Source organism: Oncorhynchus kisutch, linkage group LG22 (genome assembly GCF_002021735.2).
Source record: "Oncorhynchus kisutch isolate 150728-3 linkage group LG22, Okis_V2, whole genome shotgun sequence".
Taxonomy (NCBI): Eukaryota; Metazoa; Chordata; class Actinopteri; order Salmoniformes; family Salmonidae; genus Oncorhynchus; species Oncorhynchus kisutch.
In genome coordinates, this window is record NC_034195.2 from 35,613,657 (window position 1) to 35,637,081 (window position 23,425).

At 42.9% G+C, this 23,425-nt stretch overlaps 1 protein-coding gene and 1 long non-coding RNA gene across 3 annotated transcripts in view; one reads left to right on the forward strand and one right to left on the reverse strand.

The window, feature by feature from the left end:
* The window catches only part of LOC109867753 (furin-like), a 179,527-nt gene that overhangs the window by 97,830 nt on the left and 58,272 nt on the right, over window positions 1-23,425 (forward strand). Inside the window, exons 4-6 of one of the 2 annotated variants that reach the window (XM_031802119.1) lie at window positions 12,729-12,833; window positions 18,781-18,909; window positions 19,462-19,538. In XM_031802119.1, coding sequence (XP_031657979.1) covers window positions 12,729-12,833; window positions 18,781-18,909; window positions 19,462-19,538 — 311 coding nt within the window. The remainder of the gene's footprint in view (window positions 1-12,728; window positions 12,834-18,780; window positions 18,910-19,461; window positions 19,539-23,425) is intronic. The other variant, XM_020457030.2, reaches the window with a different exon arrangement.
* On the reverse strand, window positions 18,908-20,745 carry LOC116356373 (uncharacterized). The gene is made up of 3 exons (XR_004204890.1): window positions 20,538-20,745; window positions 19,924-20,016; window positions 18,908-19,785 (listed from the first exon to the last, which is right to left on the reverse strand). It is a non-coding gene; the product is annotated as an uncharacterized LOC116356373 (long non-coding RNA).

Genomic DNA, 23,425 nt, shown 5'->3' on the forward strand with positions numbered 1-23,425 from the left:
GCTTCTGTTCTGACCTCCCCCAGGTGTGTGGAGTCATAAATATGCAAATCTTCCTCCAAACAACAGCTGGTCTGTGTGTTTGCGTTCTCATTTTGCGGCGCGTCTTGTAAAAGCATTGTTTTTATCCAAATGTTAATGAGAAGAGGAATCCAGACATTGGCCCATCTGTTACACAAAGACATTCACAGCTCAAGGAGTAAGCTTCATTTAGGCAGCTGGCTGTAAATGAGCTCTCAGCTCTCTCAGCCCAAGAGAACTAGTCTTTTTTACCTCAAAGTCAGCTTGTTCAATTCAAATCCTCCAGCATAATTCTGCATCAAAACTCTGCTTGTCAAGTTCAGTTCCTCTAGCATGCGCTCATTCTGCATTCTGCAGTATAGTTACAGGCAGAACTGTGTTGTTTGGATGAGGAGATGGAGGTAGGGGACCTTGTCTGCAGGGTAGCTAAACACTGGGGTCATAGTTATAAAGTGTATAAAAAAAGTATGCAAGCATTTCGCTACACTTGCAATAACATCTTCTAACCATGTGTATGTGACCAATCAAATTTGAATTGAAGTGAAAACAGGTGTGCTGTGAACGACCTGCAGCTAGCTGTCCCTCCTAGCCAGGGTCAAGTTCTTGAAAAGTAGTGTGTGTACATCGAGCAGTTTTCCTGATGCGGAGCCCAAAAAAACAGAAGAAGAAAAACTGATGTAGACGCCTGTTGCAATTAGAAACAGTATACAGGAGCTGTCAACAGTGCAGGTATCTATTCCTTTCTTCAGGCTTTTCTGCCCTTTTCCAGAAAGAGAAAGGAGCTTTCACCCAGGCTTAGCTATGTCAACCTAAGTGGACAGTGAGCCACTAGGCTATGATAAGCTATAGAAAGCTGTGGGTGTCGGTCTAGCTGGAAGCTTAGTGAAGATTACATTCAAAAAGCAATAAGATACAGTAGGCGTTAAAGATAACTGGAGAAATAAGATCTGTGAGAAAGTAATAAGATGGGGAGATCAGATGAGATAGGAAGGAATGAGAGAAGGAGATGGAGGCAGGAATCCATCTAACTTAGGGTGCTTTGGTATTTGGGTAGAAATCAGTCTTACTGTATATATACAATATATCCACAGTGCATTCGGGAAACGTATTCAGACTGTCACGCCCTGACCTTAGTATTCTTGGTTTTCTTTATTATTTTGGTTAGGTCAGGGTGTGACATGGGTGATATGTGTGTTTTTGTCTCATCTAGGGTGTTTGTACTGTCTAGGGGTTTTGTAGATTTATGGGGTTGTTTCCATCTAAGTGTTTATGTAGGTCTTTCGTTGCCTAGATTGGTTCTCAATTAGAGGCATGTGTTGATCGTTGTCTCTTATTGGGAACCATATTTAGGCAGCCATCTTCTTTGGGTATTTCGTGGGTTATTGTCTTTATGTTGCACGTTAGCACAATGTTTATATAGCGGTCACAGTCATCTTATTCGTTTTTTGTTGTTTTGTTTAAGTGTTCTTCGTGTTCTTCATTCAATAAAGAAGAATGTATTCACACCACGCTGCGCTTTGGTCCACTCCATACGACGATCGTGACACAGACTCCTTCACTTTTTTCACATTTTGTTACGTTACTTATTCTAAACTTGATTCAATAGTTTTTTCCCCCTCATCAATCTACACACAATACCACATAATGGCAAAGCAAAAACAGGATTTTAGAAATGTTTACAAATGTATTAAAAATAAAATAACGGAATTATCACATTTACATAAGTATTCAGACCCTTTACGAAATACTTTGTTGAAATACTTTGTCTTCTTGGGTATGACGCTACAAGCTTGGCACACCTTTATTTGGGGGATTGGTCCCATTCTTCTCTGCAGATCCTCTCAAGCTCTGTCAGGTTGGATGGGGAGTGTCGCTACACAGCTATTTTCAGGTCTCTCTAGAGATGTTGAATCGGGTTCATGTCCGGGCTCTGGCTGGGCCACTCAAGGAAATTCAGAGACTTGCCCCGAAGCCACTACTGCGTTGTCTTGGCTGTGTGCTTATGGACGTTGTCCTGTTGGAATGTGAACCTTAGCCCCAATCTGAGTTCCTGAATGCTCTGGAGCAGGTTTTCATCAAGGATCTCTCTGTACTTTGCTCCGTTCATCTTTCCCTCGATCCTGACTAGTCTCCCAGTCCCTGCTGCTGAAAAACACCCCCACAGCCTCACCGTAGGGAGGGTGCCAGGTTTCCTCCAGACGTGACGTTTTCATTCTGGCCAAAGAGTTCAATTTTGGTTTCATCAGACCAGAAAATCTTGTTTCTCACGCTGCAGCTGTACATAGTCTATTGGTAAATAGCCCACCCTTTTCACCTACCTCATCCCCATACTGTTTTTATTTATTTACTTTTCTGCTCTTCTGCACACCAATATCTCTACCTGTACATGACCATCTGATCTTTTATCACTCCAGTGTTAATCTGCAAAATTGTAATTATTTGCCTACCTCCTCATGCCTTTTGCACACATTGTATATAGACCCCCCCCCTTTGTTTTCTACTGTGTTATTGACTTGTTAATTGTTTACTCCATGTGTAACTCTTTGTTGTATGCTCACACTGCTATGCTTTATCTTGGCCAGGTCGCAGTTGCAAATGAGAACTTGTTCTCAACTAGCCTACCTGGTTAAATAAAGGTGAAATAAAAATAAAAATAAAAATAAAATGGTCTGAGAGTCCTTAGGTGCCTTTTGGCAAACTATTTTACTGAGGAGTGGCTTTCATTTGGCCACTCTACCATAAAGGCCTGATTGGTGAAGTGCTGTAGAGATGTTTGTTCTTCTAGAAGGTTCTCTGGAGCTCTGTCAGAGTGACCATCGGGTTCCTGGTCAACTCCCTGACCAAGGCCCTTCTCCCCGATTGCTCAGTTTGACCGGGCGGCCAGCTCTAGGAGGAGTCTTAGTGGTTCCAAACTTCTTCCATTTAAGAATGATGGAGGCGACTGTGTTCTTGGGGACCTTCAATGCTGCAGACATTTTTTGGTACCCTTCTGATACCGATTATTGGAGGATTAAAAAAAGCAGATACCGATTAATCGGCCGATTTTAATTTTAAAAAAGTGTTTGTAATAATGACAATTACAACAATACTAAATTAACACTTATTTTAACTTAATATAATACGTCAATAAAATCAATTTAGCCTCAAGTAGATCATGAAATGTGTTCAATTTGGTTTAAATAATGCAAAAACAAAGTGTTGGAGAAGAACGTAAAAGTGCAGTTCCTTGCTCAGAACATGAGAAAATATGAAAGCTGGTGGTTCCTTTTAACATGAGTCTTCAATATTCCCAGGTAAGAAGTTTTAGGTTGTAGTTATAATAGGACTATTTTCCTCTATGCCATTTGTATTTCATTAACCTTTGACTATTGGATGTTCTTATAGGCACTTTAGTATTGCCAGTGTAACAGTATAGCCTCCGTCCCTCTCCTTGCTCCTCCCTGGGCTCGAACCAGCAACACATCGACAACAGCCACCACATCGAAGCAGCGTTACCCATGCAGAGCAAGGGGAACAACCACTCCAAGGCTCAGAGCGAGGGAAGTTTGAAACGCTATTAGCGCACGCTAACTAGCCAGCCATTTCACTTCGGTCACACCAGCCTCATCTCGGGAGTTGATAGGTTTGAAGTCATAAACAGCGCAATGCTTGACGCACAACGAAGAGCTGCTGGCAAAACGCAGGAAAGTGCTGTTTGAATGAATGTTTACGTGCCTGCTTCTGCCTACCACCGCTCAGTCAGATACTTAGATACTTGTATGCTCAGTCAGATTATATGCAACACAGGACACGCTAGATAATATCTAGTAATATCATTAACCATGTGTAGTTAATTAGTGATTATGATTGATTGTTTTTTTATAAGGTAAGTTTAATGCTAGCTTGCAACTTACCTTGGCTTACTGCATTTGCGTAACAGGCAGTCTCCTTGTGGAGTGCAACGAGAGAGAGGCAGGTCGTTATTGCGTTGGACTAATTTGGATTCCCCGAGCTGACAAGGTGAAAATCTGTCTTTCTGCCCCTGAAAGAGGCAGTTAACCCACTGTTCCTAGGCCGTCATTGAAAATAAGAATGTGTTCTTAACTGACTTGCCTAGTTAAATAAAGATGAAATAAAGGTGTTAAAATTGTTATTGTTATGAAAACTTGAACTCGGTCCTAATTAATCGGCAATTCCGATTAATCGGTCGACCTCTAGTAACAACAAAATCTGTAAAAAGTCAAGGGGTCTGAATTCTTTCTGAATGCACTGTATATACTACTACTGTAATTTGAGGTAAAGAGTAGTTTCCTGGATATATCCTGTCATGTAAATTCAGTTCTGAGAGAGATTTGGTTACTTATTCAAACAATCATCTTTATTTAATATCGATTCATTATTGCAATAATGAGGCTGGTCGACCCCCCACCCTTGAGTGTTGGACCGAGTAACCTAACCTTTACACAAATGCAGAGTCCTATATATAGCTGACACTAACAATGCTCAGTCATGGTTGGTTCAACCCCCCTCATGCAGATTGGGGCATCATAAACCACTATGGGTCCATCCTGTCATTATCTGCACGTGGGTTGTCTCAACCCCACACTGGCTTAGTTTCCCAGATGATTTTGAGACAATTAGGGATTGTCCTACACCTAAGCTATCTCTAAAACACATTCTTGTCTCTGTAATGCAGTCTTTAACCCGTTTGTCAGCTCAAGCCATCTCCAGTGACCATACACCCAGATTAGCTGCAGGGAACTAGAGTGGAGACCATAAAAACAAAGACACTAGTAGGACAGAAATGTCTTACTATTATTTAAATATCAATTGTTAACCATTAATATATAAATTAACCAGGAAAATATGCAATTTTTCTATCACAATCCCTATGCTCATTCAGGAGGACTCTTTAGACAGTTTCAAAGGGCAACTTCAACCTGGTCACACACACACATACTCTAGTTAACCCCAGGCTGCAGGTGAGCAGGGTTCAGGCTGGGGAACAGCTTGTCCAGGGCAACCTCACTCTAACAAATCCTGCCCAAAGCAAAGCCAGGCCATGGGCACTTTGGCAGACAGCGACCACAGCAATACACTTTAGACACTTTAGAAAGGGTCAAATGTGTGTGGGTGCGTGCACACCTGTTCTGAATAAAACATATTCAGTGTGTGTTGGATTTGTGTGTTTTCCCCAAGATGGATGTATTAAATATGGTTTCATCTAAATATTAGTGAACTACATGTTTTTGCTGAAAGTGGCGTAATACAGAGGAATGATGACGGTCTATAGGTTGGTGACTATAATGTAAGGCTTAGGTAAATTAGTGCATGTAAAGCTTCCGCTAGATCCTCTCAGTGTAATCCTGGACCTGTCTCTTCCATTCCTCCCATTGTCTTGTCTCTTCTGCCATGCCTGGCTGACTTAGCTCCATTCGCTTTGAATAATCACACACTGCAAAGATGACATTGGCAGAATCGCATAACCCCCACCATTAAACCAGAGACTTTTTGTCATCTCTTTTCTCCCTCTCTCTCCTCTCTTATACTCACTCTCTCTCTCACCGTGAGGGATGGATGAAATCTATTTGTTTTCGGGGCAGCTTTTTTATTCCATCCTAACAAACCTTACTGTTACTTATTGCATACTTAGGAGGGGATATTTTCAGGTCCACTCTCTCCAATCTCCTCTCTCCCTGTGGAGTTGTCAGTAGCTATTACACACACACACACACACACACACACACACACACAAACACAGTGCAGTGTGTCTGGAGGCTGCGGCAGCGGTATTGTGGTTTATGTATCTCCTAAGCCAGATACAGTATGAGGATCAGAGAGGAGACACAGCTTGTCTAGCAGCCCATCATTAGAAACCAGGCCTACCTGAGGATCTGTCTTTTTCAGCAATCTATTTCCTGTGTTTGAGGGGTGCAAAATCCACTTTTCACTTAAATCTCGTTGGATTGATTGCTTTCACTTTACACCTGTGACTCTTTCATACTCTAGCTTTTGCCTGTGATTTTTTTCCCCCGTTAGCGTTATGACCACAGAAATGTTTGTAATGAGCTGTCAAACACACTCTGGTAATGGCTGAATGGGATACATTGTATTTCTGTTGAATTTATAAAGGCTTGTTCAAATTGGCAGTTTGAAGTTACTCAAATCCTATTTATTTGCATATCTGATTTGAATCTGTTATTTTTCCTGCAGTCTGAACAGCCAAAAAACACATGGAATCAGATCAAGCCACGTTTCAAACCACCTTCATAGGAGGTTTGAAGTCAGATACAAATCTGATTCCTGGCCATGTGATTTGTGTCTGAACGGTCAAATCATGTTTATTTGCCCTCAAGTGGTTTTTAGACTGATATTCTGCTTGTTGCTTGCTGATTTGGTCACTTGTAACTTGCTGTTTGGACAGTCAGGACAGTTCAAATCCATGTTGATCTACTGACTGTCCAAACAGCAAGTTACAAGTGATGACCAAATCAGATTTGTGTGTGTTCAGACAGCAGTCCGTAATGGGTCTGCGGTCAAACAACCACCCCGCTGCACTGTCAAACACTCCCTAAAACACTTCAACGAGCAGGCCTTTCTAATCGACCTGGCCCGAGTATCCTGGAAGGATATTGACCTCATTCCGTCAGTAGAAGATGCCTGGTTATTCTTTTAAGGTGATTTCCTCACAATCTTAAATAAGCATGCCCCATTCAAAAGATTTAGAACCAGGAACCGATATAGCCTGTGGTTCACTCCAGACCTGACTGCCCTTGACCAGCACAAAAACATCCTGTGGCGTACGGCATTAGCATCGAATATCCCCGCGATATGGAACTTTTCAGGGAAGTTAGGAACCAATATACACAGGCAGTTAAGAATGCAAAGGCTAGCTTTTTCAAACAGAAATTTTCATCCTGCAGCAAAAACTCCAAAAAGTTCTGGGACACTGTAAAATCCATGGAGAATAAGAGAACCTGCTCCCAGCTGCCCACTGCACTGAGGCTAGGAAACACTGTCACCACCGATAAATCCACAATAATTGAGAATTTCAGAAAGCATTTTTCTACGGCTGGCCATGCTTTCCACCTGGCCACCCCTACCCTGGTCAACAGCCCTGCACCCCCCACAGCAACTTGCCCAAGCCTACCCCCATTTCTCCTTCACCCAAATTGAGATAGCTGATGTTCTGAAAGAGCTGCAAAATCTGGACCCCTACAAATTAGCAGGGCTAGACAATCTGAACCCTCTCTTTCTAAAAATGATCCGCCAAAATTGTTGCAACCCCTATTACTAGCCTGTTCAACCTCTCTTTTGTATCGTCTGAGATCCCCAAAGATTAGAAAGCTGCCGCGGTCATCCCCTCTTCAAAGGGGGAAACACTCTAGACCAAAACTGCTACATACATATATCTATTCTACCCTGCCTTTCTAAGGTCTTCAAAAGCCAATTTAACAGAGATCACGGACCGTTTCGAATCCCACCGTACCTTCTCCGCTATGCAATCTTGTTTCCGAGCTGGTCATGGGTGCACCTCAGCTACGCTAAACGATATCATAACCGCCATCGATAAGAGATAATACTGTGCAGCTGTATTCATCGACCTGGCCAAGGCTTTCGACTCTGTCAATCACCACGTTCTTATCGGCAGACTCAACAGCCTTGGTTTCTCAAATGACTGCCTCGCCTGGTTCACCAACTACTTCTCAGACAGAGTTCAGTGTGTCAAATCGGAGGGCCTGTTGTCTGGACCTCTGGCAGGTGGTCACAGGGTTGGGAGTGCCACAGGGTTCAAATCTCGGGCTGACTCTTTTCTCTGTATACGTCAATGATGTCGCCCTTGTTGCTGGTGATTCTCTTATCCACCTCTACGCAGACGACACCATTCTGTATACTTCTGGCTCTTCTTTGGACACTGTGTTAACTAACCTCCAGACGAGCTTCAATGCCATACAACTCTCCTTCCGTGGCCTCCAACTGCTCTTAAATGCCAATAAAACTAAATGCATGCTCTTCAACCGATCGCTGCCCGCACCTGCCCGCCCGTCCAGCATCCCTACTCTGGAATGTTCTTACTTAGAAAATGTTCTTACTTACAAAACTACAAATACCTAAGTGTCTGGTCAGACTGTACACACTTCTTCCAGACTCACATTAAACATCTCCAATCCAAAATTAAATCTAGAATCGGCCTACTATTTCGCAACAAAGCATCCTTCACTCATGCTGCCAAACATACCCTCGTAAAACTGACTATCCTGCCGATCCTTGACTTCGGCGATGTCATTTACAAAATAGCCTCCAACACCCTACTCAGCAAATTGGATGTGGTCTATCACAGTGCCATCTGTTTTATCACCAAAACCCCATATACTACCCACCACTGCGACCTCTATGCTCTCGTTGGATGGCCCTCACTACATATCCGTCCCCAAACCCACTGCCTCCAGGTCATCTAAGTCTTTGCTAGGTAAAGCCCCGCCTTAGCTCAGCTCACTGGTCACCATAGCAGCACCCACCCATAGCACGCGCTCCAGGAGGTATATTTCACTGGTCACTCCCAAAGCCAATTCCTCCTTTGGCCGCCTTTCCTTCCAGTTCTCTGCTGCCAATAAATGGAACGAATTTAAAAAATCACTGAAGCTGACTAACTTTAAGCACCAGCTGTCAGAGTTATTGACTGTATGTTTGTTCATTCCATGTGTAACTCTGTGTTGTTGTTTGTGTCGCACTGCTTTGCTTTATCTTGGCCAGGTCACAGTTGTAAATGTTATAAATGAGAACTTGTTCTCAACTAGACTCAACTAACCTACCTGGTTAAATAAAGGTGAATTTTTTTTGCTGACAAGGCTACGCTAGTCATAGTAATGACGGTGTGTGTGCAATGGTGTAGGCTGATTGGTGGTGGTGCTTCCTATCACTCAGAAGTTATGTAGCAAGATAAGGTGACAATAATGTGCCTTTATCTATATGCTAACATCGCGCAACAATGCCTAATTTATCATGACCATTACAAATAACAAGTTCTAATTGCTAAATTGCCCTATATACACTTCCGATCAAAGTTAGGGAGCACTTAGAAATGTCCTTGTGTTTTAAAGAAAAGCACATTTTTTGTCCATTAAAATAACAGAAAATTGATCAAAAATACAGTGTAGACATTGTTAATGTTGTAAATGACTATTGTAGCTGGAAACGGCAGATTTTTTATGGAATATCTACATAGGCGTACAGAGGCCCATTATCAGCAACCATCACTCCTGTGTTCCAATAGCACATTGTGTTAGCTAATGCAAGTTTATTATTTTAAAAGGCTAATTGATCAATTGAAAACCCTTTTGCAATTATGTTAGCACAGCTGAAAACTGTTGTTCTAATTAAAGAAGCAATAAAACTGTCCTTCTTTAGACTAGTTGAGTATCTGGAGAATCAGCATTTATGGGTTCGATTACAGGCTCAAACGGCCAAAAACAAAGACCTTTCTTCTAAAACTTGTCAGTCTATTCTTGGTTCTGAGAAATGAAGGCTATTCTATGCGAGAAATTGCCAAGAAACTGAAGATCTCGTACAACGCTGTTCCTTCCTTCACAGAAGAGCGCAAACTGTCTCTAACCAGAATAGAAAGAGGAGTGGGAGGCCCCGGTGCACAACTGAGCAAGAGGACATTAGAGTGTCTAGTTTGAGAAACAGATGTCTCACAAGTCCTCAACTGGCAGCTTCATTAAATAGTACCCGCAAAACACCAGTCTCAACGTCAACAGTGAAGAGGCGACTCTGTGATGCTGACCTTCTAGGCAGAGTTGCAAAGAAAAAGCCATATCTCAGACTGGCCAATAAAAAGAAAAGATTAAGAGGGGCAAAAGAATGCAGACATGGGACAGAGGAACCATGCCTAGAAGGCCAGCATCCCGGAGTCGCCTCTTCACTGATGACGTTGAGACTGGTGTTTTGCGGGTCAATTAGTTGCTGATAATGGGCCTCGGTACGCCTGTGTAGATATTCCATAACAAAATCAGCCATTTCCAGCTACAATAGTCATTTACAACATGAACAATGTCTACAATTTCATGTTTTTTAATGGACAAAAAAAATGATTTTCTTTCAAAAACAAGAAAATTTGTAAGTGACCCCAAATTTTTGACCGGTAGTTTATATTCAGTCAATAAAAACCAATTGCCATTTGAGAGTCATTCATTGTTACCATAATGATTTGTGTTACCTGCTCAGCTCTGGCAGTGTCACTAAGATGTGATGCGAGTTTTCTGCTCCTTCTTTCCCCCTGTTTTTCTCGCAAAAAAAATAGATAAAACGCATAAGAAATGTCTTGCTGCGTTTTGTAAACTCAGATATGAAAATATTATTTTTGTAATTTCTGCTCGACATCAGACAAATTTTGTGTCAGTTGCACTTCTCAACTGGGAAGAAACTTCATGAACTGGGATTCTATCAGCAGACAGCATTTGTAGCTGTCTGCTGGTGTGTAGCTACTTGTCTAGGTACTTTTCATGGTGTAGCCTCCAATTTTCTGGTAGAATGCAAGATTGACTTCAAGCAAAACATTAGATTAGTGACTGTAAATGACTGCAACCAAACATTATTTTTTATTTTATTTTAATTGAACTTTTATTTAGCTAGGCAAGTCAGTTAAGAAAAAATCTTTTAAATGACTGTAACCAAACATTCTAGATTAATGAGGAAATGGCAGTGATTAACAGTAGCCTACATTTACTACTGGTTATACTTTCGATATATAGCGGGGAGCACAAATTGGCGGGAGACTGCACATGGAGAGAGAAGTGCCTAGCGTTTTGTCGCCACACAGTATTTGAAAAAAAAGTGATCTCTGGTTAAAGATCAATATTTAATATCAGTTCAAGTCCTTGATTACTCATGCCCATCCCTATTTCGGGGTAACAATTAAGTACCTTACGATAATAGTTTTCCATTCAAATAGCAAATAAAAGCTAGAATTTTGCTAGGACTGTCTGGGAGTGGTCTGAGTGGGAAGGGGGAAACTGAAAACTAGCTGTTATTGGCAGAGAAGTTTGGAACTCTCTTTGTTATTAGTCTATTAACCAATTTACCAGCTTGCGATCACACCAGGCAAGCCGAAACTCCTACCCATGCAAACCTGCTGATTAGAAAGTCCTGTGCAGATTGTATTTTCAACCAGCAACTATCAGGATATAATAGTGATTACATTTGAGTTTTTTTTACTTTAACAGTGTTAGTTTCATCAGCTTTTTGCACAGTATGATACAAAACACAAAACACAGCTAAAATATTTATTTGGACTGCACTGGCCCTTTAATACAGTTTAAATGTTTTCAAATGAGATGCGCCGTAATGAAAGCCACTCCCGAAAATGAACACTCGGAATAGTGGTATTATGTCTGATCTCACACACAATGTAAAGTATGTATAGATAGGTGTAATCTAGAGGTAAGCGTATTGATTTTTAATCCAGGGGTATCCTGCTATTGACATACTTATTGAATTATGCAGGAGAACATGACAACAACAGTAATTGTAGACAGCAAAGTACCTAGACAGCAAATCAAATCAAATCAAATTTATTTATATAGCCCTTCGTACATCAGCTGATATCTCAAAGTGCTGTACAGAAACCCAGCCTAAAACCCCAAACAGCAAGCAATGCAGGTGTAGAAGCACGGTGGCTAGGAAAAACTCCCTAGAAAGGCCAATACCTAGGAAGAAACCTAGAGAGGAACCAGGCTATGTGGGGTGGCCAGTCCTCTTCTGGCTGTGCCGGGTGGAGATTATAACAGAACATGGCCAAGATGTTCAAATGTTCATAAATGACCAGCATGGTCGAATAATAATAAGGCAGAACAGTTGAAACTAGAGCAGCAGCACAGTCAGGTGGAAGTTGAAACTGGAGCAGCAGCATGGCCAGGTGGACTGGGGACAGCAAGGAGTCATCATGTCAGGTAGTCCTGGGGCATGGTCCTAGGGCTCAGGTCCTCCGAGAGAGAGAAAGAAAGAGAGAAGGAGAGAATTAGAGAACGCACACTTAGATTCACACAGGACACCGAATAGGACAGGAGAAGTACTCCAGATATAACAAACTGACCCCAGCCCCCCGACACATAAACTACTGCAGCATAAATACTGGAGGCTGAGACAGGAGGGGTCAGGAGACACTGTGGCCCCATCCGAGGACACCCCCGGACAGGGCCAAACAGGAAGGATATAACCCCACCCACTTTGCCAAAGCACAGCCCCCACACCACAGCACAGGTGAGTGCAGGTAGGGTAGACAGAGGAAGTGTTTGATGGCTGTTTCCCCCCTTTGTGTTAATGTATTCATATATGCAAATATATGTTTTTAATGCAAATGAGGCACATATAACTTTTTTCGTTTTAACACAAAATATAAAAAATAAATACCTGATGCAATACATGTTTTAGATGTGCATTCTAAGAAAGAGAGACAGAGAACAGAGAGATGAAACACACACACACACGTCTGAGGATTCAGATGAATCAGATTGGTCTCCCTACTCTCCCTTTAGATGTTGCTGATGTAACCCAGCTGGGTGGTTTGTAAAGTCTTACTGCAGCTGTAGGACCTAACCATTGGAGCGTTGGTGGCCACTTGAAAGCCACAGTAGGAGGCAGACTGTGGATAGTTGTTTCTCATGTCATGGTCATTTCATTCATTATCAGTGCTAATGTGTGTGTGTGTGGTTGTGTGTGTTCCTCTTTAGGTGAGGTGGGCGGAACAGCAGGTGTCTAGGCGGAGGAAAAAGAGGGATGTCTACACCGAACCATCCGACCCCAAATTCCCCCAACAGTGGTACCTGGTGAGCAAGGTAGTTGTAACGCTGGTATAAATAATTTTGGAGACAGGCACAGAAATACACAATAGGGTTTTTTAATACACACAAAACAAACACGTATACAAAAACACTGGGCTGTACCCAAAAGAGCGAGTCTAAACCTCTTTGAACGCCACGGGACGATACCCGTAATACACAATATATATAGCACGCAGCATAAAAGCTGCACCAATTTATAGGTACTCACACCACCAACGGACATGGGAACAATAACCGACAAAGACAGAGGGAACAGAGGGCACATATATAACATACTAATCGGGGGAAATGGGAACCAGGTGTGTTTAATCAGACAAGACAGTCTGGGGTTGATGATAATGAATCCCTTTCAGTGAAGCCTAGAAAGCCGGTGATATAGAACTCCGGAACTGGTAAGCAGAATGAGCATCAGTACCGTGACAGTAGTAGTCAGATCCCCCAGAACACTGTAGCCTCTACTTTACTAAAGCCAGGAGTTTTCCCTTATGCTGAACACATTGTACTATTTGAAATAGAACCTCTTAACACCCCTTTGACATGCCAGTATTTAAAATGTTTAAGACCGTTGATATAGGGATTCTGCCTTTAAAGTGCACTGCCACTTCACTGCTGTTTACCACATTCACATTCTGGACTAGTAACCGGAAGGTTGCAAGTTCAAACCCCCGAGCAGACAAGGTACAAATCTGTCGTTCTGCCCCTGAACAGACAGTTAACCCACTGTTCCTAGGCCGTCATTGAAAATAAGAATTTGTTCTTAACTGACTTGCCTAGTTAAATAAAGGTAAAATAAAAATGCATACCTTTAAAACATAGAGACCTGCTGCCACACAGAAAAGGCAGGATGTAGTAATCTGAGTATTTCATTGAGGAGCAGGTTTTATTTCCCACAGTCAGTAAGCCTCTTGTTGACATTTATCTGAAAGCTGGATGTGCTGCCTGCTGAGAAAACTCATCATCTGGGTATCTGTCATTTAACTAAATGTCGTCAAAATGTTCTAAAGTGCTCTTCACTTTGTTTACTTCAACTGTCAAGGCCCAAGTTCATTTCCCATGTGTAGTGAATACATGACGGCAACGAATACATGGAAATAATACATTGTCTGCATGTAGCGCTGGAAGGACAGTTTGCCGAAGTTGAGAGCTGATTAACAGGACTGAGACTGTTATTATAGAAAGACATGGATTTTTTAGGGCCGATACCGATTTTTTGGGGGTCAAGGAGGCCGTGATCACGGATTCTTATGAAACTACTACTTGTAGTCATTTTCCGTGATCGGGATTTTTTTTTTTATAGCTGTGCATCTCTAAATAACTCAGCTGCCAGGAAGAAGATTCGAAACAACTCAATAGGCTTATTCAGCTATCTGTCAAGAAATGGGCGTATGTAACTACTTCTACTCTGCTCCCTTTCACATCTCCTCACGTCTCTCTCCATCGCTCATATCACTTGGTGCTGTTTACTGCTAATTTGAGAATTAGCTCAATGGCAATGAAATTTGCTACCGATCCTAAATGTGCATCATTTCTAAGGAGAACAACTGTAGAAAAAAATATGAAACAACGATGCACGTTCTGTCTGAATGTTTCAAACCTGCCCATAGTTTGAGAAGTGAAAACGCACACGCACACGCTGATTTATATAGCTTTGTAGGTCCATAAACATGCAGGAAGATTCTTAGGTAGCTAAACCTATTGCCAACCTTTATTTAGGCATTTTGAAACACTTCCTTCTTTCCCTATTACGACAATCATTTAATCCGACTATCAACTGTCAATTTACAGATATGATTGCTGCTGGTCAGATCAGCACACCAGTAAATAGCTAACGTTACACCGTCAGATGGCTCATTTCCAAAAATGGTGCATGGTCAAAATGATAACCAGCTAACGCTAGCTAGCTATATTGGCTATTCACTCCTATATGATATATTAGCACAATGTTTATCTAGCCAGCTAGCTAGCTAGCATAGTAGCTAATATAGCTAGCTAGCTAACACCACAGAGGAAAGGGTTAGTTATCGTAATCTTTGCCAACAGGTCACGTAGCTTTCTTCTTAACTAGCTTGCGTATGGCATGCATGTCCGGGCACGTCAACACAAGCCTTATTATTAGTGAATTAACTAAACTAATATTTGCAACAGGAGTTTTATTTTGGTCATCCATTTGTCAATACTGCACCTTTCTGTTGGAGTAGGAGCTAGCTTGCTGCTGCTGCTGATTATCCCAGCTAGACATTCCTCGGCATTGTGCAGGGCTCGTGGTTCGGTGGTGAGTGGCAGCGGGAATAGCAGCAGCTATGCTATGTAGAGGGACCATAAAATGCCAACACCGGCTCGGTATATCGGCTTGGCCGATAATCGGTCGTTCTCTATCTGTTATCAACCAGGTGTCATTCATCAAGATGCTCCTCAGTGTGTCTTCTGTTTGAAAGGATCCAGATCATAGCAAATGAAACATGATGACACCTGTAGGACTGTTGCTTTCAGAAGGAGACTGTGTCCATCCCTCCTTCTCTCCTCAGCTCATAGGCTCAGGGATGTTTTGATTTCTCCTAATCCTCCTCCTCTCTCTCTGCAGTCTGCACCATATGATAGTGTAAATGCATTAATAGCAGCATTGACAGGGCCAGACACAAATCACCTGTGAATGGAAGGCTGTGAAACCACCTCTGTCATTCAGCATTACTGCTCTAATCGGCTGAGGGCTCTAAGCCTGTTCTGCTGTGTGTTTGAGGCTGTTCAACAGTCCCTCTGAAGCCAAACACTGGTGGCTTGTCTGTAATGAGGTTTGCATGGTTTGCATTGGGATGAATGCAGATGTTATAGGGTGATATTGCATACAAGCCTTTTGGACAGTGTATCCAAAGCTTTTCTTTTTCCTGTCTGACAAAGCAGAGTTTGCACGTAGTAGGTTCTGCCATAGACAGTTAAACTAATGATTGAAAATAGTTTCCAGGGCCTTCTGAGTGGTGCAGCAGTCTGAAGCACTGCATCGCAGTGCTAGTGGTATCACGACAGACCTGGGTTCGATCCCAGGATGTATCACAACTGGACGTGATAGGGAGTCCCATTGGGCGGTGCACAGGTTAGGGGAGGGTTTGACCGGCGGGGCTTTGCTTGGCTCATTGCGCTCCAGCGACTCCTTGTAGCGCCTGCTGGTCGTCAGTTGAATGGTGTTTCCTCCGACACATTGGTGTGGCTGGCTGGTTAAGGGGGTGGGTGTTAAAAAGCGTGGTTTGGCATGTCATGTTTCGGAGGACGCATGACTCGACCTTTGCCTCCTGAGCCCATTGGGGAGTTGCAGTGATGAGACAAGATTGAAATTGGGGAGAAAAAGGGGGTAAAATACAACAACACCAAAAAAAATATATATATATATACAGTACCAGTCAAAAGTTTGGACACACCTACACATTCCAGGGCTTTTTTAAATGTTTACTATTTTCTACATTGTAGAATAATAATGAAGACTTCAAAAGTATGACATAACACATATGGAATCATGTAGTAACCAAAAACGTGTTAAACAAATCAAAATATATTTTATATTTGAGTTTCTTCAAAATAGCAACTTTGCACCCTCTTGGCATTCTCTCAAACAGCTTCATGAGGTAGTCACCTGGAATGCATTTCAATTAACAGGTTTCAATGAATCAGTTGTGTTGTGACAAGGTAGGGGTGTTATATAGAAGATAGCCCTATTTGGTAAAAGACCAAGTACGTATTATGGCAACAACAGTTCAAATAAGCAAAGAGAAATGACAGTCCATCATTACTTTGAAGGTCAGTCGATCCTGAACGTGTCAAGGACTTGGAAGGTTTCTTCAAGTGCAGTCACAAAAACCACCAAGCGCTATGATTAAACTGGCTCTCATGAGGACCGCCACATGAAAGGAAGACCCAGAGTTACCTCTGCTGCAGTGGATAAGTTCATTAGAGGTACCAGCCTCAGAAATTGCAGCCCAAATGAGACTGTGTGAATCAGGCCTTCATGGTTGAATTGCTGCAAAGAAACTAGACCGGTGGAAATCTGTCCTTTGGTCTGTTTGGTCCAAATTTGAGATGTTTGGTTCCACCTGGTGTTTCTTTGTGAGACGCAGAGTAGGTGAACAGATGATCTCCGTATGTGTAGTTCCCACCGTGAAACACATGGAGGAGGAGGTGTGATGGTGTGGGGGTGCTTTGCTGGTGACACTGTCATTGATTTATTTAGAATTCAAGGCACACTTAACCAGCACATCTACCACAGCATTCTGCAGTGATACGCCATCCCACCTGGTTGGGCTTAGTGGGACTATCTTTTGTTTTTCTACAGAACAATGACTCAACACACCTCCAGGCTGCAGATGCATCAGATGACCTGTCCTCCACAATTACCCGACCTCAACCCAATTGAAATGGATTTGGATGAGTGAAGGAAAAGCATCCAACATGTGCACAGCATATGTGGGAACTCCTTCAAGACTGTTGGAAAAGCATTCCAGGTGAAGCTGGTTGAGAGAATGCCAAGAGTGTGCAAAGCTGTCATCGAGGCAAAGGGTGGCTACTTTGAAGAATCTAAAATCTATTTTGATTTGTTTAACACTTTTTTGGTTACTACATGATTCCATGTGTTATTTCATCGTTTTGATGTCTTCACTATTATTCTACAATGTAGAAAATAGTAAAAAATAAAGAAAACCCCTTGAATGAGTGTCCAAACTTTTGACTGGTACTCTATATATTTTCGAGATTTGCTTCCTCGTAGTCTGTATAAATAAGGCTACATTATACTGTATCCCTATATGATTAGAAAAAGAGTAGCTAACTGCCTTCCTCTGTGTAGTCCCATGGTAATTCTGCCCCATGTGTATAGGAATCGTGTCTGTGTAAGCAGCACAGTGGCTGCCCTGGGGCCAGGGATATTAAGCTCCCTCACTAAAGGCCCTGATGCTGCTCTGCCGTGGCCCAGCAGGAGGCCTGCCCTGTAGGGAGAGATCAGCAGGGGGTGGTGGAGGTGGAGGTGGCCTGGAGCTCTAGGGGAATCACATTTTCTCACTCTACCTTTTTCACTCTTTTTCTCTCTCTCTCTCTCTCCCTATCTTTTTCCTTCTTTTTTCCTCATTCTATCTACCTCTACATTTCACTCTTTCTCTGTCACTTCCTTCACCTTTTTCCCTCTCTCCCTCTTCCCACATTTATCTGCTCTTTTCCCTCTCTCCCTGCTGGTTAGTGTGGAGCTCTGCTTTATAATTTCCCCTGTGAGCAAGGCGAATGCTCTCACCAGGTTCTCACTTATTCATATTTCCAGCTGCAGGCTTGCTTCCTCTGACAGGGAAATTATAGTTAGCCCCCCAAGCTCTGTGGGTTAGCCCCGCTAAAGAGACTTCCCGGTGACACACTGTGTGTGACTTTGCCTGTCTATGTGTGTGTGCGTGCATGCGTGTTTGTGGTTGTGGTTGTGTGTTTTGGTTGTGTGTGGAGGGTAGGGGGTTTCAACAGGGTATGAACATGGTCAAACATCTAACACAGCCCCCCAGTGTTACATTAGCAGGGCTAGTCATCTTTCATCTGAGCCACCCTGGTCTCTTTTCATGTGTATTTTTGCTGATGCTCACATTTTTAAATGGTTGCTCTACTTGTCTGAGTAATGTGGCTTGCGTGTGTCAAATGTGAGTCATACAAATGTCCTTAAGCATTCTCTCATTTTTGGGGAAGTTTACAGAGGGATGTGCTTTGTGCTATTGTTGTGACTGTATATATAACTGAGAAATAAAGGTAGATTGTCCAAAGGCACTCCAAGTATACTCTTTAAAAAAATCTGTATATTGTATTGGCATTTTCACACACAAAAAAACAACAGATGGCCTTCATCAGGGCTAAACCACGTGAAACTATATGATACTATAATGCTATAACAATGGCTTCATTAAAGCTTGTTCTTCTGTCTCCCTGCCAGTCCAACCCCAGCCAAGCAGACCTGAATGCCAAGGGAGCGTGGTCCCAGGGTTACACTGGGAGAGGTGTTGTGGTCACCATCCTGGATGACGGTATAGAGAAAGACCACCCAGACCTGGCCACCAACTATGTGAGTACATACAAACACAACCTGCTCTGTCTGGATGGATGGAAGAAGAAGTAGCCTTCTTCCCAGCTCCACATTGCTTTCACCTTGCCTGTGTTTTCACATAGTGCAGATGAGATAGAAGAAGAACAGTCATTTCATCTGCATTCTCTGAGACACACAGCTAGGTGAACGCAATGTGAGGATGCCTACTTCAGCCTCAAATTACTTTCCAGGAATTGCTTTAAAGTGCAGCAACAGCTGGAGGAAAAGAGACTCTCAATAAGGCTGTTGAGATGCATTCTGAGAGTTGTCACTCACCATATCCTTATAATTTAGCAGACACTCTGATCCAGAGTGACTTACATGAGCTATTAGGGCTAAGTGCCTTGCTCAAGGGCACATCAACAGATTTTACACCTAGTCGGCTCAGGGATTTGAACCAGTGGCCTTTAGGTTAGTGGCTCAACACTCTTAACCGCTAGGCTACCTGCGGCCTTTACCACCCATTTCATGAAAGGATGTAATTCAGCCGTATCCACAGTCTCGAACACCTGTTTCCATCTCTGTTCCCAGGACCCTGAGGCCAGCTATGATGTCAACGATGGAGACTCTGACCCCCAGCCACGCTACACACAGCGCAACGAGAACAGGTCATGTGATATCCTGCTCTGCCCCACACCTCAACTGGATTATACATACATACATTCATACAGCAAAATGGGCTCTGACAAAGTTTGGTAGATTTGTTCAAGCACATTTTGCTTGAACTCTAAATTCCTTAAGCACCTTCTCCTCAGCCCCTCTCACCTCACTCGCCCTAACCCGAGCGTGTGGCTGTCTTCTGCTGTGGTTCCATTCCCCTGGATCAGATGGGACACTGCTGCATTCCTCCCGCCTCTGAAACAAACAGCAGGATTTGCTCAATTCTCCCCCTTTGTTTCTGGGATGAATTCCAGTCTTCTTTTGTTTTTTTTGGTTGGTTTTTCTCATTTATTTTGTTTCAATGCTTAACAGGATCTTGAACTGAATTCTCACCAAAGCAGGACATGGTTTAAACTTCACCAGACTGTCTTTGAGCTGCCTCTGCCTCTACTGTAGAAACTGAAGAGAGATTCACTGCATTTCCCCCTGTGAAATGTAAACAATGGCTTTGCACGTCATATCACCAAATGTTTCCCCTTGAACACAGACCTTGTTTCCCCTATCTTCTTCTCTTTAAGCTGCCTTTCTACTGTACATATTGAAGCGATTCCCTCCCACTAGAGAGCCAGACACGTGTGTGTGTGTGTGTACTGTATATACTGTACATATTGAAGTGATTCCCTCCCGTCTCCTTGGTTTGTATAGTCAAGGCCAAGTGCTTTCACTTTAACCAGGGACCTTGTTTCCATGTTTGCCTGGACTGGTACTAGCTCTGCCTAAGCCTACCCCTGCCCACTTGTCTGTTTGAGCCAGTCACCACTCAATCCTGATTACTAGGGAAGGCAAGACTACTCCTTGTTTGGTTCTGCTTCTTCTAACCAGCTCCACTGCTGCTGCAGCTACTGTTACTGCTGCTGCACAGAACTTCAGAACACACACATGCACACATACACATCGTAACTAAAAAAACAAATGCACACACAGTACAAACACAGTACAATACACACCATGTTTGGCTGGTGCTCTCAAGGCGATTATCCAGGACGGAATCAATTTATGACCAAGAAATGAGAAGTGTGTGTCTCTGTCAATAGCGCTGAGCGCTGTGTGTTTGGAGTGACCTGAGGAAAAATGAAAGCAGATGAGTTCAGTAATTCCCCATAGAGGCGCGCGGCCAGAAGCTGAGTAATGCTCTCCGCCTCCCGACATTGAGATTATATTCATATATTCATATGACTATATTCATGGGCAGAAAAAGGAACAGGAGACTTAAGTTAGAAACTTACGTCCTCTTCCACTGCCAAGGCTCATTTGTATCGGTGACATTCAAGGCTGGGTTTTGAATTCACATCCATTAAGGAGTTGCTCCGGGTAGATGCTTTGTACTGCGACTTGGTACGTCTGTCAGGTATTGTTGGAAGGGTTTTAAGCCAGGCTGGAGCAAGGCTCTTGCCCAAGCAGGTCATTATTTTGTGCTCCATCATCGGAATGTTTGTCCTCTCTCAGTGTTTCTCTCCTGTCCTCCATTACAGTGCAGTCACTATTGTTTATTGGAGATTAGAGAGGGTGAGAAGAGACAGAGATGCTAGGGGTACCAGTGATGAAAGGGCTGTTGTCCACAGCCCTGTAGTTTTTCATCCACCCACCAGACTATCTGTCTCTGGGCTTGGCCTTAATCCTTCTTTACTTTCTATCCTATCAATGATGAGCGTAGAGGCAGAAGAAGAGGTACCAACCAGAGTGCACACATTTTAATTTTAAGTTCTCATTTACAACTGCGACCTGGCCAAGATAAAGCATAGCAGTGCGACAAAAACAACACAGAGTTACACATAAACAAACGTACAGTCAATAACACAAAATAAAAGAAAAATAGAAAGAATCGTTGTACAGTGTGTGCAAATGTAGAAGAGTAGGGAGGATGGCAATAAATATGCCATAGAGGCTAAAATAATTACAACTTATTTTGTAAATGATATTACCGAAGTCAAGGATCGGTAGGATAGTCAGTTTTACGAGGGTATGTTTGGCAGCATGAGTGAAGGATGCTTTGTTGCGAAATAGGAAGCCGATTCTAGATTTAATTTTGGATTGGAGATGCTTAGTGTGAGTCTGGAAGGAGAGTTTACAGTCTAACCAGACACCTAGGTATTTGTAGTTGTCCACATATTCAAGGTCAGAACCATCCAGAGTAGTGATGCTAGTCGGGCGGGAGGGTGTGGGCAGCAATCGGTTGAAGAGCATGCACTTAGTTTTACTAGCATTTAAAAGCAGTTGGAGGCCACGGAAGGACTGTTGTATGGAGTTGAAGCTCGTTTGGAGGTTTGTTAGCACAGTGTCCAAAGAAGTGACAGATGTATACAGAATGGTGTCGTCTGCGTAGAGGTGGATCAAAGAATCACCCGCAGCAAGAGCGACATCATTGATATATACAGAGAAAAGAGTTGACCCGAGAATTGAGCCCTGTGGCACCACCATAGAGACTGCCAGAGGTCCGGACAACAGGCCCTCCGATTTTACACACTGAACTCTGAGAAGTAGTTGGTGAACCAGGCGAGGCAGTCATTTGGGAAGCCAAGGCTGTTTAGTCTGCCGACCTTGGCCAGGTCGATGAAGACGGCTGCACAGTAGTCTTTTATCGATGGCGGTTATGATATCGTTTAGGACCTTGAGCGTGGCTGAGGTGCACCCATGACCAGCTTGGAAATCAGATTGCATAGTGGAAAAGGTACGGTGGGATTCGAAATGGTCTGTGATGTTTAACTTGGTTTCAAAGATTTTAGAAAGGCAGGGCAGGATGGATATAGGTCTGTAACAGTTTGGGTCTAAGGTGTCTCCCCCTTTGAAGAAGGGGATAACCGCAGCAGCTTTCCAATCTTTGGAGATCTCAGACTATACGAAAGAGAGGTTGAACAGGCTAATAATAGGGGTTGCAACAATTTCAGTGGATAATTTTAGAAAGAGATTGATTGTCTAGTCCAGCTGATATGTAAGGATCCAGATTTTGCAGCGCTTTCAGAAATAAAGGAGCAAACTTCACATATCCAGTCTGATCCCTTATGGGTGCACCTTGGTCGGTATGAAGTAGTTCCAGTATACTGTATAATTTGGCTCTGAGGAGAAGCAGCTAGCTGCAGCAGTTCTTTTCACATCCAAAGTACTCCACTGTGACAATCACCCACTGGCACAGTGATGTCTGATTGTCCTTGTCCCTTTGTTTCCCGCCCCTGAACAACCTTCACTTAACGTCTGGACACATATTTTCTCCTGCAGGGTTGGAGACAATTATTATGTGATTTGAAGAGGTAGAGCCTGGTGTATAAAATATGTTCTTTCACTGCCTCTCTCTTTTACATAATTCAATAGAAAGTCTCGCCCCTGACTCCTAACTTCAATGTTTAACACATTAAAAGCGCCCATCTATTCCAAGGCCTGGCTATGTTGTTTACTGTTACGAATCCCTTTTGGCCCGACACTCTAGGGGGGATGGTAATGAGACCCGTAACATAACTCATGCAATTTATAATAGTGACAAAGTAAAAGTGAGAACGAAATAACCACGACAACTGAAATTTCCCGTCAAACTCAGGGTTTATTGGAAAACACACGGTAATGGGGGGAGCAGGAAACGGGGCTGAGCTGGACCCAAGGAAAGAAATAATAAGTATTCAAAAACACCCCTAAGCTAGCCTATTTCAACAAGAGCAAACTAACCAAAAATACAGTGGGTGGTCCGCCCAGTTCTAACTAGGGTATTTAACAAAGTTTACCTACGGGTAGTGTATGCCCATGGGCGACTTGTCTTGGTTCCCCCTTTTCCCCACCAGCAAACAAACACCATAACCAAAAACAATACTCACAGGTGAGGACAAAGTGATATGGAGGTGCTCAAACA